Source organism: Rhagoletis zephyria, unplaced genomic scaffold (assembly GCF_001687245.7).
Source record: "Rhagoletis zephyria isolate East Lansing unplaced genomic scaffold, Rhagoletis_zephyria_1.1 Rzeph_scaffold_01735, whole genome shotgun sequence".
Taxonomy (NCBI): domain Eukaryota; kingdom Metazoa; phylum Arthropoda; class Insecta; order Diptera; family Tephritidae; genus Rhagoletis; species Rhagoletis zephyria.
This window is the reverse complement of record NW_016158819.1, coordinates 76,204-92,403: the sequence shown is the minus strand read 5'-3', so window position 1 is coordinate 92,403 and position 16,200 is coordinate 76,204. Positions and strand designations below refer to the sequence as shown.

The following is a 16,200-nucleotide window of genomic DNA, read 5'->3' as shown; positions in this document are numbered from 1 at the left end:
TATAGATATAGATATAGATATAGATATAGATATAGATATAGATATTTAATTTGCGAATCGATTCGAAGCTTAAAACAGATTCGGACATGAATATGACTTTAATTTATAGATCTCCTATACATATTTACACATACATAAGTACCTACATAAATACGTAAAAATAGATGTGACTTTTATTTTTGTTTTAATGTGTGTTTAATAGAACTAGCCGAAGGCCCCCTACGCAGAAAGAATTTCTGCCTAGAAAGGTGTTCTGTTTGTTTGAATACGCAATGAGAGCAGAGCCTTTCTTTGAAAATATCACATGGCGAAAAATCAAAATTAAGCGGACTTCGCTACCAAGCCCTGTAATGCGCTGCGTCGGGTATTTGCTTGCATGCAAAGTCCTTCGTCTTTAAGTGACAGCTCTTGTGTTATGCATTGCATTGCAATAGCCTGATCCAATACTTTTCGTGTAAAATCCTGTAAAAATGTCAAACAGCAAAATTACTCTCTCAAGTGGGAATAAAAAGTGAGTAACAACAAAAAGTACGGGAACAAAAAAATCATTTTTCCAGTAAAAGCCTCAACCAGTGATCGCTTGACATTTTTTCAGGATTTTACCAGAAGAAAAAGTTCGGGTAAAATCTTGCAACTTCATTCTCTACACAACTCTCCAAAAACCGCTCTCATGTACAGGAATTTGGAGTACGGGATCATTTTTCCTGTAACTTCCTGCAAGTTCGTGTAAAAACATGTAAGTTCATGGAATACTGGATCAGAGCTAATGTAACCTTAGCCAGCGGCAGCTGTTTTCGCATTAGTTATTATTACCTTGTCTGATTTGCATAAATCCTTCAAGATTTCCTCCGTAAAATACTTAGTCTTCCCATAAGGACTAGTGCAGTTGCCGGTCGGATGTTCTTCAGTTACAGGCAAGAATTTAGGTTCTCCATACACTGTGGCACTGGAACTATATACAAATTTAAAAACATTGTTGTCAGCCATAGCTTCCAAAAGAACATTTGTGCCGGTCATGTTGTTATGGTAGTATTGAAGCGGTATGCGGCAAGATTCTCCGACTGCTTTAAGAGCAGCAAAATGAGCTACCATATCGATCTTGTGCTGAAATGAAATACATTTGTTAGGTATAAATTTTATAAAGGCATCCACATACTTATGCGATTCTTTCGCAACGAATCCGCACCGTTTTTGATGCTACAGACGTTACTGCTCCGAAAACGCAACTACGCACACATCTGTGCGATTTCATCGCGGCAAAAACTGTCAATTTATAGACAAACAAAAAGGATTTTTCAACAAAAATAAACTTCTTAACTTGTCTACATCAAATATGTTTTGTTTTCTAACGTTAAATTTTTAAAGGAAGAACTGTAAATGTTCGAATAAATCGATGTAGCAAAATCGTACAAGCGTGTGGTTCCTCATTTAAAACTATGGAACAGATTCGCACCGACAAAATCGCGTAGGTGTGTGGATACCTTAATGTTACGTATATGCATATGGGTTTACCCAGAGAATTATTTAAGGGGGTGCTGAATATAAATAAAAACAGTGATATGAACTACAGAATATAGCATTCGTTGGTGGTGTCCAAAGTAATCAAAGACACATACTTAATTTTACTTTTTCGAGCACTGTTTTCGCCACTGTCAAGGATTTTAAATATACCTACAAAACAAAAAAATTTAATACCTAAAAGTAGATTTGAACGCGAAGTCTGTTCTGCCTTTTCCATGTTGGATATGGAAGCAAAGCGAATGGGTCTAGTGGTAAACGAGGACAAGACGAAGTATCTCCTGTCATCAAACAAACAGTCAGCACATTCGCGCCTTGGCACCCACGTCACTGTTGAGAGTTACAATTTCGAGAAAGTAGAGAATTTAGTTTACTTGGGAACCAGCATTAACACCGATAATAATGTGAGCATTGAAATCCAACGCAGACTCACCCTTGCCAACAAGTGCTACTTTGGACTGAGTAGGCAATTCAGGAGTAAAGTCCTCTCTCGACGTACGAAAACCAAGCTCTATAAGTCATTCATCATGCCCGTGCTGGTATATGCCGCAGAAGCATGGACAATGACAACATCCGATGAGGAGTGTTTGAGAGAAAGATTTTGCGGAAGATTTACGGGCCTTTACGCGTTGGTGACGGCGAGTAACGCAGACGATGGAACGATGAGCTGTATGAGCTTTACAACGAAATGGTCATAGTGCAGCGAATTAAAATACAGCGGCTCCGCTGCCTTGGCCATGTCGTTCGAATGGACACCGATGCTCCGGTTCTGAAAGTATTCAACCCGGAACCCGGTGGTGGTAGCAGAGAAAGAGGGAGGCCTCACTGCGATGGAAAGATCAGGTGGAGAAGGACATGGTTTCACTTGGCGTTTCCAATTGGCGTCAGTTGGCACAGAGGAGAAACGGTTGGCGTGCTTTGCTGAACTCAGCCAAAATCGCTTAGGCGTTTACAGCGCCAAAAAAGAAGAAGAAGAAGATTTGAACATATTCATTTGGTTTAGTTGGACCGTTTCCACCGTGATACAGTGTGTTATTTCCTTATTCTAGAAATTATTAATTAAATTATTTCATATCGCCAAATTTCAAAACAAAGTCAAAAATGTTTTTAGAAATGCCTGATAAATACGAAACAATGACAACTACAAAATTTAAATCAAAGTGTGGGGCCGAACTAGAATTGATTTGGAAGATTATCAGGCGCAATAATATTTAAACGTGTATATTAGAATCTGAATCTCAATGTTTAAGTTGTTGGTGTTATGTGATTTATGCAACAACTAGCTTATACCCGCGGGTTTCACCCCACGCTTTTATACAAATATGAAAAATAATTTAATGATGTTAGATTTTATTTCTGTGCCCATTTTGTTATAGCTCGTTATTTTTTAAGCGAGTTAAGGTATTTAGGCCGTTTAAAACTATGAAATTATAAAATCTCGTCGCGCGCTAGACATACGAAAGTTTACCTTAAAATGGTTCCAGGTATACGACGCGTGAACGTGTAACCTTCTTGGAGGTGCCACGGCGGGTTCTAATATTTCCAACTCAAATTTAGTAACATGGCCTTGATAAAATACTACTTCTCATTACTGTAGCAAATGCCTCAAGAGAGCTTTAGATTATAAGTCCGAACCCGGCTCTCCCATTTCCATTTAATGAAATTTATTCTGTCAGTACGGCACTTAAAAATAAATCTCCATAACAAATTTAAAATACTTCGAGAGATTTTCTATCCTTCCAGAGATATGTATTAAGAAGCCTTTAGTATGTATGGGAGGCGAAATGCCTCCTTTTTTAATAACTCACATTTTTTCCATGAGCAATTGACACATTTTTTATACACAACTCCATACCAAGTTCTAGTATTCTTCCACAAAAACTTCCAGGGATATGTGTCAAGAAAAAGTTAATTTGTAGTGGAAGTGCCACGCCCCTTTTTCTTATAACCCTAATCTTCTTCCATGAATTTAGAATTGATTTTACATACCCCAGTACCAAGTCCCAGTGATCTACCAGGAACACCTCTAGAGATAAGCAGTACAAAACAGTAAATTTGTACGAGAGGAACCATGTTCCCTTTTTGAATAACGCAAATTTTTCTCCATGAGTATGGAAATAATTTTGTATACACATCTCGGTGCCAAGTTCCAGGCCTCTGCAATAAACACCTCCAGAGATATGCAGCATAGAAAAATCAGTTTGTATGGGAGTTGGAACACCACCTTTTCCAATAACTCTCATTTTTCTCCATGAGTATGGTATTAGTTTCACATACATGCATACATATGTATTTGCTTTACCCCAAACATTTGAAGAGATATGCAATATGAAACTTTCAGTCAGTATGGGAGGTGCTACGCCTCTTTTCCAAAAACGTCCATTTTTCTCCATTTCACACAGTGTTGGCAAACTGTTAATCTGAATAACGATTAACAATTAACGATTAAAATGTTAATCGCGTTTGATGATTAAAATTAATTAGTCGTAATCAACTGTACGATTAATGATAACAGTTTTTTAATCGTTAATCGCTGGCTGCGATTCTGTTTAATTAATTTAAAACATTAATCGTTAATCCAATTAAATATAAAATCTGATTAATTTGTCTAGTTTGTCCGAGTTTGAAACCAAACACCAGTTATAGTAATTAGTTTGTGTTTTATGCTTATAAGAAGCACATAATATAAAAAAATAATTATTGTTATTAGTAATACATAAACTGGAAACTTTTACAAACCTAGTTTGTAAAACGTTTGTTTGTATATATCTTAATTAAAATGCAAACCAAATTTCTTAGATTGATGAGCAAACCCGACTTAGCCATACCAGATTAACTAGCTTTGTGTTCACAGGGAAATTCCAGCATAACTTAATTAATCACCAAACCTACTTGATCAAATTAAGAGTTAATGATTAAAAATTAATTTTTTAATCGCGGTTACGATTAACTGTTTAGTCAGATTAAAATTAATCATGATTAACTGTAATCAGATTGAATTTAATTGAATTAACTAACTGATTAAAACATCAATCGATAAATGCCAACATTGATTTCACATACATATCACTATACCAAGTTCCAGTTCTCTCCCACAAATACTTCCAGAGATATGTATGTAATATGAAAATTCCAATTTGTATGGGAGGGGCCTTTAGTTATCGGACTTACTTTCAGTTTAAGACCATCCTTCCGAAATCCGTAGTAAGTGTACTAAATTTCCTTCTGATCGGAAAACCGGTTAAGGTAGTAGCCTATTTTTCAATCCAGGTCATAAACCATCTTTGAGCAAAATTTCATTTTCAAATAGGTGGCAATTCTTAACAAGTAGCCTACTTTCCAATCTAGGTCATAAGCTATCTGTGTGCAAACTTTCATGCAAATCAGTTCAGTAATTTACGCGTATTAATTTAATTAAACTTTTCTAATACGTGACAGCTCTTAAAATAGTAGCCTATTTCCCAACAAAAGTCATAAGCTATCTCTGTGCGAAATGTCAAGCAAATCTGTTCAGTCGTTTCCGCGTATTAATTTCATTAAAACTTTTTAACAGGTGGCATTTCTTCCAAAGATTAGCCTATTTTCCACTGTAGGTCATAGCTATCTGCCTGCAAAATTTCATGCAAATCCATTCAGTCGTTTCCTCGTATTAATTTAATAAAACTTTTTTAACAGGTGGCAACTCTTAAGAAAAGTAGCCTATTTTCCAACCTAGGTCATAAGCTATCTGTGTGCAAATTTTCATGCAAATCCATTCAGTCGTTCCCGCATATTAAATAAATTAAACTTTTTTAACAGGTGGAAACTCTTTAAAAAAAAATAGCCTATTAACCAATCTGACCCTTAAGCTGTCTGTGTACAAAATTTCATGCAAATCCGTTCAGTCGTTTCCGCGTGATGATTTCCCAAACATCCAAACATACAAACTTTCACATTTACATATAATATTAGTAAGATTGCTAAAATACCCATTTTGGTCTTATTATTTTAGATATGTTCTTTTTAATTTTTTTTATTGTTATAATATGTATTTATTTATTGAATCTTTCTTTCGAAACTAACAATAAGTTTCCAAATTTTACAAACTACCATTAAATTTAAAATTTCTGCGGCAATGTGGTTCCTCAACCGTACTGAGTAAATGGTGCTTAGCCCTCTTATGTCCTCATGCACCATATTTACATTAAGATCTTTGTGGATACTAGTATTTTTTATGTAGCACGGTGCTCCGCATATGGCGCGTAAAATTTTCGACTGCAGTCTTTGAAGTCTGTTCAAAATGGAATTGCAAGCTGTGCCCCAAAGCCCAATTCCATATGCCCAATATGGTTTAATCATTATATTAAATATCAGCATCTTATTTTCTAGATTTAATTTATATTTGTGTCCTATAACCCATTGAAGGCTTGCTTGTTTTAGTTTCGCTTGAGAAATTTTGTTTTCTATATGCTTTTTCCAGGTAAGTATTCTATCTAGTGTCATTCCAAGGTACTTGACACTATCTTTTTGTGGTATAGCCTTGCTGTTTATTCTTGGTGGTAGACAAGTCTCTTTCTTCAGAGTAAATTTTGTCTGAACACACTTGCTCTCGTTAACCTCTATCCTCCAAGAACCTAGCCATAGCTCTAACTGTTTCAAATATTCTTGGTTAGAGTTTCATCAGTTGGCAAATCACGAGTGTATATTACGTACAATATGGGTCTTAGAACACTGCCTTGAGGGACAGCTGCATATATAGGGTGACTTTCCGTTCTAAAGGAATTCTGCCTGACTCTGAAGTTTCTCCCCAGCAGAAAGCTTTCAAGAATTGCATGCGTATTTGTAGGGAGTGAAACCTTTAGTTTGTATATAAGGACTTTGTCAAAAGCTTGAGAGATGTCTAAAAATACACCGGTGCAATATTGCTTCCCTTCGAAGGCTCTTCTATAAACAAGAAACAATTATATAAACTTGTTCTACAGTTACATGTTTTTCACGAAAATCAAACGTATGTGGTGGTATTATTTGGTTACTTGTGAGAGAAGGCTGAATTTTTTTCGATAGAAGTTTTTCAAATATGGGCCGATATGAATTTACTACCGTCGGATCTTTGCCTGGCTTTGGCACCACAATTATTTCCGAAAGTTTCCATAAGTCGGGGAGGTGCCCCAACTTAAGCATGTTATTAAAACTATGTAACAAAAAATGTACGGCAGTTTGTGGAAGCTCCTTTATCATTTCACCTGTAATCCTATCGTAACCAGGCGCTTTATTCTTCTGAATGTCATGAACAATGGTGATTATTAAATCTTTCTTTTTAAACAGAAGCAGATTTGTGGTAAGGCGTTTCGCCAGTCTGTTTCGAGGCAGACAAGAACTGGAGAATCGACTGCGTACTTCTTTCTTTTTCCGCCTGTAACAAAATACGTAATTATTTGTACACGCATTCAGCTCCTGTTTAAGCTTAGGAGCGCCAATTCTTTGCACTTCTCTTCTTAATTTGCGCTTTTAACTTATTAAGAACTGCGATGTTTAATAAAAGGATTTGGTGTTACAATTTCTGCGGCCTTAACTATTATATCAGTGAAATTTTCAGCTGCCCTGTAGATATCATTCTTTATACGAATAGGAATTTGCGGATCAATGTGCGAACTGACATCCTTTTTGTATTTTGACCAGTTTGTATGCTTATTTATAAGATTTTTTGTTTTTCTTCAAAGTTAAGAAACATTGATAATGTTATGAGGCAGGGAGAATGATCTGAAGAGAGATTAAGTAATGCTTCTGTATTAACTTTATGTCGCGCAATATCCTTTGTTTAACACAGTGAGAGGGCAGGACCAGGATGAATGTATTTGCATAAAAATTTATTAAAGCAGAAATGTTTTGGGTAGCCGTCGGGGCCAATGATAACCATCAGTTACCACCTCTGCATGGTTGTAAGTCATACGGAGTCCCTACGGAGCGGCTGTGGCTTTGCCGCTTAAACTCTGTAAGAGTTTTTGGGGGTGTGCGTCAAGCAGGAGTGTTGAGCACCGGTTATGTATTCAAATTAGAAAATTGGCGCTGTGACCAATGGTAGCTCTTGTACCACCTCTGTATGTCGAAAGCCATACAGAGCCCCGTGAGATAACTCCGGAAGAGTTGTGATGCATCAAACAGGAGTATTGAGCATGATTTGGGGTGCCAGCAATTAACTACTTTAGTAGATTTTGTTCTGCGGAAGTTGAAAAGTGCATAAAAAATGCATACCCAATGAAGAACGAGCGAATTATTGTTAAACACAAGTGCGTGTGTTTATTCGCTGCACTTGGTTTTGGGCGGGAGTGCAATACAAGTGCGTGTGTGTGTTCGATGTTCTTTGTTTATGCGGAAAATTTATAAGTGCGAAAACACCCTTTGTTACACCAAAGTCAATAAGATCGGGTATTTTTTGGGGGTCTGAATGCCAATACGTTGGCTGACCAGTAGACAATACGTCAAATCCTCTGTTCTGGATTACTTTATATAGATTTCTACCCTTTGGCATAATCAATCTAGACCCCCAGAATGTATGTTCGGCATTGTAGCTCCTGCTACAATAAACTTGCTGCAAAACTTTAGGAAAAAGTCATCAAATTGTTTTTTTCCGTTATGTTATGACGAGGGAGGCAGTATATAACAGATACAGTAAGGCCGCCTAAGTGGTCATCAATATGTGTTGCAGTATTATGAATGAACTCATCACTTTGCGGTTCTAATTCATAGTGCGTTATTCTGTTACGAATGAGAATAGCTGTTCCACCTCGGGCTTTCCCTTGTGGATGCTTAGTATCATAGAATTTGTACCCATTAATTTGAAAATTATTAAATTGCGAAAGGTGGGTTTCAGATACAAGCAAAACGTCTAGATGAAATCGCTCTAGGAAAATTTCTAGTTCATTTTATGCTGAGATTATTCATGGTTTAGCTAAAATGGCTTAAAGTAATAGATTTTGATTTTTAATCAAATCTTGTTTCATGCTCTGCATTGCCATCATTTGGTGGATGGTGCCTGTGCTCGGTTGGTTGATGTCTTCGGGAAAATAAAGACTGACATCACCGCCATCCATGAAATGCAATGGACGGGGCAAGGCAAGGTAAACGTGGCCGATTTGGCTCATTGTCCGATTTGGCTCATATTCGTGGTATAAATATATTGGTGAAGGTAGGGGCAATATCTACTATTGCACAAAAAGAGCTGCAAGATGGCGCTGGAGTTATTGGTAAAAATCGTAAAGTGAAGTCAATCGGAGATACCAAGGATCAAAGTTAAATTACCACCATTAATTCAATCCCCAGAACGATTGCGGTCCTTGATTTACGGCGACTAAACAGAAAAAAGACAATTCTTGATAAATGCCTAGAAATACAATAGTAGGACTTCCAAAGTATTTCGTCTGAAATAAGTCTATGTATATTGGATTTCTGTGTGCCAATGATTCTCCCCCATTTTGAAATTGCCACAAATTGTACTACACAAATTCAAGGACGATTCACCATCGGACCAGATAATTGTTGCCACAAGAACTTCTTCACGGACATAACGCTTTCATTAGTTTGTTTAAGACGGCAATGGAGGATATGCCTTCTGACAACCACAAAACCAAACGTGAACGGGATTGTTAGTAAAAACGTTGGACCAAATGTTTAAATAAAAAATTAATTTTGGGCGGGACGAAGTTCGCAAGGACTTCTAGTAATAAATAACATAAAAACCGATTTGGTTTTTTTTTTTTACTTGTAACTTCAATTCCAGTTTTGCTTAGATACAAAACTTTAAAACCAAAGGTTTGTCTCTGCGGGAAAGCATTGGTGTTATGGAAGAGATAAAAAATAATTAACTCAAATGAAGGGTAGAAAATATTTTAAAACAATTAAATTCAGTCTTGAAAAGAAACTAAAGATCTTAGTGTAATATAATCCGCATTATTTTTAATAATAGGAAAAAAGTGACAACTAAATCGATGCATTAACAGTACTGGAAATATGAAAATTTCGAACTCCGTCCAATCCTAGTAATAAACTGAATAAAAAACAAAGCATCAAACTGTACTTAGATTTTTGGTTGTTTTTCGAGCAAATTTGGAAGCATATTTACTAATGTTTTAATGTTTATCTAAGCGTTTAAATTTGCTTTTTCCCTGCTTATTTTCTTCGGTCCTGCTCATCACACATCACTTCAACTGAAACACCACTTTGTAGGTTTTCCAGAATACTGGTTAATCAAAGAAATGTAAAAAGTTCAAATTTTGTGTGCGTTACATGCATAAACATAGAAAGTTTGTAGGTATTGAGGTAAAATTATTTTGAAGTTGCACTTATAAAGGTTACAATGTTTTGCACGTATTGAGGGTTGCGGCTACCGTGTACGCACTGTATATATTTTTCATCGGATAAACAGAAATTAAGTTACGAACAATTATAAGGCTCATACTACGAAAAACGCATTTGTATACCTTAAGTCTAGATTGAATACCCCCTTCAAAATTCTAAGTATGCATATTTTTTGTGCTTCAATAGATCTATTTATAACTTTATCAGTCACACAGTGTTATTATCCCGACGAAATCCTTGACGGTGGTACCGGGTGGTACATGACGGTAGGGGGTTTAGTTTGGGTTAAAGTCTCACACTGACGGGGTTAGGCTTTCGATGCTTCCTCCTCGTAAAAAAACATGTGCAGTAAAAGTTAATTATTTAAATCGACGAATAGTTTTATATCAACTTTTGTGAACTTCTATTATGTGTTTTTGTATAACATATTTACCTCTGTTGGTTACAATAATTTTAAGTTATAATAAACAATTTTTTAGTAATAATTATTTTATATTTTTTTTTATTTAATAGAGCGCTCCAAAGCCCCCGGCTACGCCCATGAATAAGGGTAAAGTTTTTGTGGTATGCAATTAGAATAGCAATTGATTTACAAGTATTTCCCATATATTAGGTTTGTATTCGTTTATAATTTTATCTACCGTTTCAGCAATCAGTAGTACATGCAATAGTAAATAATTATATGTGCATAAGGAGTTATTCGGCTTCCGATTGCTGCAATGTCATAAATTCTCAACAAAAAAGTACACTAACAACTTAAATATTTAGAAGCAATTTTCATACTAGAACCCGTTTTATTGTTTTTCCATTTCATATCATGGGCCNCCCCCCCCTAAATTTCATTCCGGCTACGCCCATGAATAAGGGTAAAGTTTTTGTGGTATGCAATTAGAATAGCAATTGATTTACAAGTATTTCCCATATATTAGGTTTGTATTCGTTTATAATTTTATCTACCGTTTCAGCAATCAGTAGTACATGCAATAGTAAATAATTATATGTGCATAAGGAGTTATTCGGCTTCCGATTGCTGCAATGTCATAAATTCTCAACAAAAAAGTACACTAACAACTTAAATATTTAGAAGCAATTTTCATACTAGAACCCGTTTTATTGTTTTTCCATTTCATATCATGGGCCATAATATCCCATGGGATTGAACTAACTGAAGAAGAGTACGGAAAGATAACGGTAAAGAATTTTCCTGGCTTGAAAGGTAGCTAAATAACTGCTAAAGTAAGCAGACATCAGAATATGATAAGAAATTACCTTAAAAACTCTGTAGGCTATGGAAATCATGGGCTTAGCGGTCCTATGCAAACCTCAAATAGTAATCGAAACGGTACATCCAAAGTCTAGCTACTAGGGACAACATGATTTGGTGAAAAATTTATATGTCGTTAAATCTATCTGTCACAAGAAACAGTTTGCAGCAACTAACAAATATGGACTTGGTACCTAGGCTAAATACATAAATCGCTAAGCCACAGCTCAATCTATTGCACAAAAATACGCTTTTGGCATTTAACCAAAAATATAAATTTTGTAGAAAGAATTCATGAAAAAATTACAATATAGTTGATGCAGACGCCTACCATAAATATTGCAGACTCATTTTATTTCCATGGCAAAACTTCCTTTGGCGAAACGAAACTCTTGTGCACCTATAGCTTTGGAAAATATATAAAATCTTTTTACTTTGAGAAAAATTAAATCCAGAAGTAATCGCATGTAACCGTATACCACAAAAAACTTTACCCTTGTTTAATACAGAGAAATAGAGGAAAAATATTATGCACGTATAATTCTTTTACTAAGGTATTATCGCCTTTGATATACAAAAACTATTTTCTTATTTTTCATTAAACTACTTTGCCATTTTTCTTGAGCGTTGCAGACTAATTTAAGAAGTTTTCATAGAAGATTTTTTTCAAAGTTCGGAAACATCATTTTACAAGAATTTTTTGGTTTTCTTGAGAATTGTAGACTAGCTTTACAAAATAAAGTCATTCCTTCAATAAAAATCGAAAACGATAATTTTAGTTTTTCTTTTGGTATTTGTAATATCTATACCAACTTTCAATTACAGTGTGCTCAATGACCTTGAAATGCGCTTCTGAATCCCGTGTTGCCATGACAACTGAAGCTTGTAATATTTTTTCAGCTAATTTAAATTTGAAATGGTCTTAGGTTGCTTAACTAATTGTTTGGTTAATACATATATGGACAATATAATTATCGAGTAAAATATAAAAATTTCAACCTCTAAATTTATACTTAGAAACGTAAAGTTTGGTGGCAGCACCTCTTTCGGCAAGAGGAAAAATTTTGGAATGTGCCCCAACCATAACTCCGAAAAATCTCTTTGGACCGCTCTAATGTACATACATACAATAATCATTTTGTAACGAAAAAACAAAATCATTACTTTTTTCAAGGAAAATTTGTTATTCTCACAACCGTTCGTACATTCGTTAACTTTACCCCATGAGATTCGCTTTTACACCACTGTAGCTCAAATTGTTCTGCGCTCACCAACACAATCTCACTTTCAGTTTTACCGACCACAGCTTTAGATGTACCACAGAATAGCTCAGGACCATGCAAGCTCATTTGGTATCCACGCTTTGCGAGACAGTCAGCCTTTTCGTTGCCGTCAAACCCTTCATGTCCCGGAACCCGCCCCTGCGTTACGCTATGGTGGGCTCCCAGGTGGTTCAAGAGTTCACAAGCTTTGATGCCGTTTTAAAAGAGTCTTATACGGTAGACAGATGGAGCGGCTTATTGTCATTAGCAGCATTAATTTGTTTAACTCATAAATGCGCATTGGCTCGATGGAAATGCTCGAAACAAATGAGCATTTATACTGGATTTTCCAATTCGCATATCCCAACACTGTCCAATTTTGGCATATGTTTTCTAGCATTCTTATATGTATGTAAGTTACTTTAAAGAATTTTTTAAAAATATATGAAACATATTAATAAAATGAATTATAACTAATTTCAGATGCCCAGCGACAAAAAACGCAGTACTTGGAGCACCAGCGACGAGAAAGTGCTATTGGATTTATGGGCGGAACGTGCGGATGACTTTCGACGGGCGAAGCGCAATCTGCATATACATATATACAGAATACAGATATATCGACACAGATGGCGTCAAAATTTACTGCAAAGGAGGTCCACATAAAAAGCAGAAACATGATCCAAAGATATAGGTAAGTGATTTTTCATTTAACCATTCTGAACACTAATTGTAAATGTAGGTAAAATTGCAGAGAAGAAAAGAAAAAGATAGGAGTCCCTCGCTGTGGAAACAGAAAAAGTTTTTATGAATTTGAAACTTATAAATGTGGAATGTGTGAGTAATATACGCTATAAAAGGTTGATAAACATTAAAAAAGGCAAATACAACAAAAATTTATCAAAACGCCGCACACCCATTTATTTAAAATAGAAGTCTTTTTACTTAGGAAAACTCGTAGCAATGGCATTCCTTATAGCCGCTGCTGTTAGGTAATTTTCACCAACTCTTGTTGTGTGATTAGGTTGATTCCTTGCTGATCCGTATTCAGCTGCGTCCTTCAGCCAGACGGAAGAAACTTCATCGTTCTCAATTAAAAACAAAAAATGTGTAAAATACAGCAGGCCTTTAGTTAAAGAGCTTTCCAGCAGCTGGTTGGTTAGCTACATATGGATACGGGTTCATCATGTGGCTCGATAACCGAAAGGCTGAAACGCCCATAAGTAGCACAGGTATGTTAACTCCGCCAATGAGCTCGCTATTTTGTACGAAAATGTCTGCGCTTTCATGAAATTGTTTTAATGAACTTTTTTCAAATATGTAAGGGTCATTATTTCTTCCAGTGGATCCAATGTTAATATACGTAAATTTTGACCTGTAAGTCCAAATAATTTAAAAATATATAAATGCATGCAATACAATGCGGCCATAAATTTACCTGTGATCACAGCTTGCCAATAAAACCACGGAATACCATCCTTTGTAATTGTGGTAATCTACGGCATCCTCCTTTCGTGACAGCCATCTACAGCCCCAAAGCATTGCGGAAACCCTAGGACTGTGAAACCGTCTACCATTCTTTTGATTTCTTGTTGATTTGGGGGGTATGTATAAATGCAATCCGCAAAATTATCGCAAACTGAGTGGCGAAAATTCAGAACAATGTCACCAACAGTACTTCGGCCAACACCAAATAAACTACAAACGGTTCTATACTCTGCTGCAGAACCCTATGAGAAAAGTGCGATAACCACCCTCTCTTCGAGTGGAATACAACGCCTAATGTTGCTTTTGAAGACATGAGCTACTGTCTTTTGCGCTCGTATTTCCCTTGGGGAAGTTTTCGTTCAGAGGCATTACTGGCAAGCGACAACAGACAGCTCAGGTGTTAACTTTCTGAGGCAGCATGCTTACTCGCTCATCAGCCGCCAAAGCAAACGCATCAGAAACAAATAAACTCCCATCACGCTTGCAAACCCACATACATACATATATCTAATTATAATAACTTCGCGTACTATACTATAATACCCGAAACCTAAACATAGTCCTTCGGCGCCATTCAAACGAGCCGGCACCGAATCAATTTTCATATTAAATCAATGCTTTGGCGGCCGAAAAGTTTATTTTCTCATTCCGTGCGATTATTAAAGAAACTTGCGTATGTGCAGTGCCATAATCAGTGCTTAAGAACAACATAATAAAAAAAAAAACAATATTCCCAATTACTCAAAAAACGCAAAATAAAAGTGAGAGGAAATCAAAAACAAATCCCAAAATCTATACTGGAAATATATTTGGAGCACCTAATTTACAACAAAATATAAACGAAGTCGCCTACAAAAAAAACAATAGCACGAATAAACCTAATCTAATAAAGAAATAGCTGGACAGCGGATCAGCAGCAGAGAGATCGCTTAACAACATCGATACCAACAAGCAGAGGGAGCACTAAACAACAAGACGATAAGTACCCACACCCCTATATATACTCATATATAAGCTTATCAAATGTATATGCATGTACATACGTACATATCTATAGAAAAACAAGTCCCATTTCACTCATTAGATGTCCGAGCTAACATTCCAAGCCGGTCATTAACCTCAACAGTTGTATCTCCAGCAACGTGTGTCATCCCTTTGGTCCACATATAACGCAGTTTTATAAATACATATTATAAGTAAGTAAGTTATATGTAATAACATAACTTTGGCCTGCTCCAGTAAATACGCTTTGAAACAGTCATCCAGCTCTTTTTTGTTTATTTGGATCTCATATTCTTCTGCTATCCCATCATAATCCAGTTCAATAACTATCAACTGCACTCTCTATGCAGTTGCTAATTTCAACCCCACATTCGTACATATTTATACATGCATAAACACATGTATATAGAATATTTCTTTTGCGCTCAATTGCAGTCATTTTTTTTGTTTATGCCATTTCCTTTTCGTGCGATTACCTCAATCTCTCACGATCATACGCAACGCATATGCATATACCTACATATATTCGGCATATCTTACTTCTTACTAATATTATANTAAAGGGATTTTCTACTCTTACAGAGATATGTATTAAGAAGTTTTTAGTATGTATGGGAGGCGACATGCCTCCTTTTTTAATAACTCAAATTTTTTCCATAAGCAATTGATACATTTTGCATACACAACTCCATACCAAGTTCCAGTATTCTTCCACAAACACTTCCAGGGATATGTGGCAAGAANTAATCCAGTTCAATAACTATCAACTGCACTCTCTATGCAGTTGCTAATTTCAACCCCACATTCGTACATATTTATACATGCATAAACACATGTATATAGAATATTTCTTTTGCGCTCAATTGCAGTCATTTTTTTTGTTTATGCCATTTCCTTTTCGTGCGATTACCTCAATCTCTCACGATCATACGCAACGCATATGCATATACCTACATATATTCGGCATATCTTACTTCTTACTAATATTATAAATGTGAAAGTTTTTATGTTTAGATGTTTGGGAAATCATCACGCGGAAACGACTGAACGGATTTGCATGAAATTTTGTACGCAGATAGCTCATGGGCCAGATTGGTTAATAGGCTATTTGTTTTAGAGTTGCCACCTGTTAAAAAAGTTTAATTTATTTAATATGCGGGAACGACTGAATGGATTTGCATGAAAATTTGCACACTTATGATCTACAGTGGAAAATAGGCTACTTTTCTTAAGAGTTGCCACCTGTTAAAAAAGTTTCATTAAATTAATACGCGGAAACGACTGAATGGATTTGCATGAAATTTTGCAAGCAGATAGCTTATGACCTACAGT

At 35.9% G+C, this 16,200-nt stretch overlaps 1 protein-coding gene across 2 annotated transcripts in view; it reads right to left on the bottom strand.

The window, feature by feature from the left end:
* Gale (UDP-galactose 4'-epimerase) overlaps positions 1 to 16,200 on the bottom strand; it is an 87,860-nt gene that overhangs the window by 10,117 nt on the left and 61,543 nt on the right. For both annotated transcript variants that reach the window (XM_017618883.1, XM_017618882.1), the window contains one exon: positions 814 to 1,104. In XM_017618883.1, the coding sequence (XP_017474372.1) occupies positions 814 to 1,104 (291 nt within the window). The remainder of the gene's footprint in view (positions 1 to 813; positions 1,105 to 16,200) is intronic.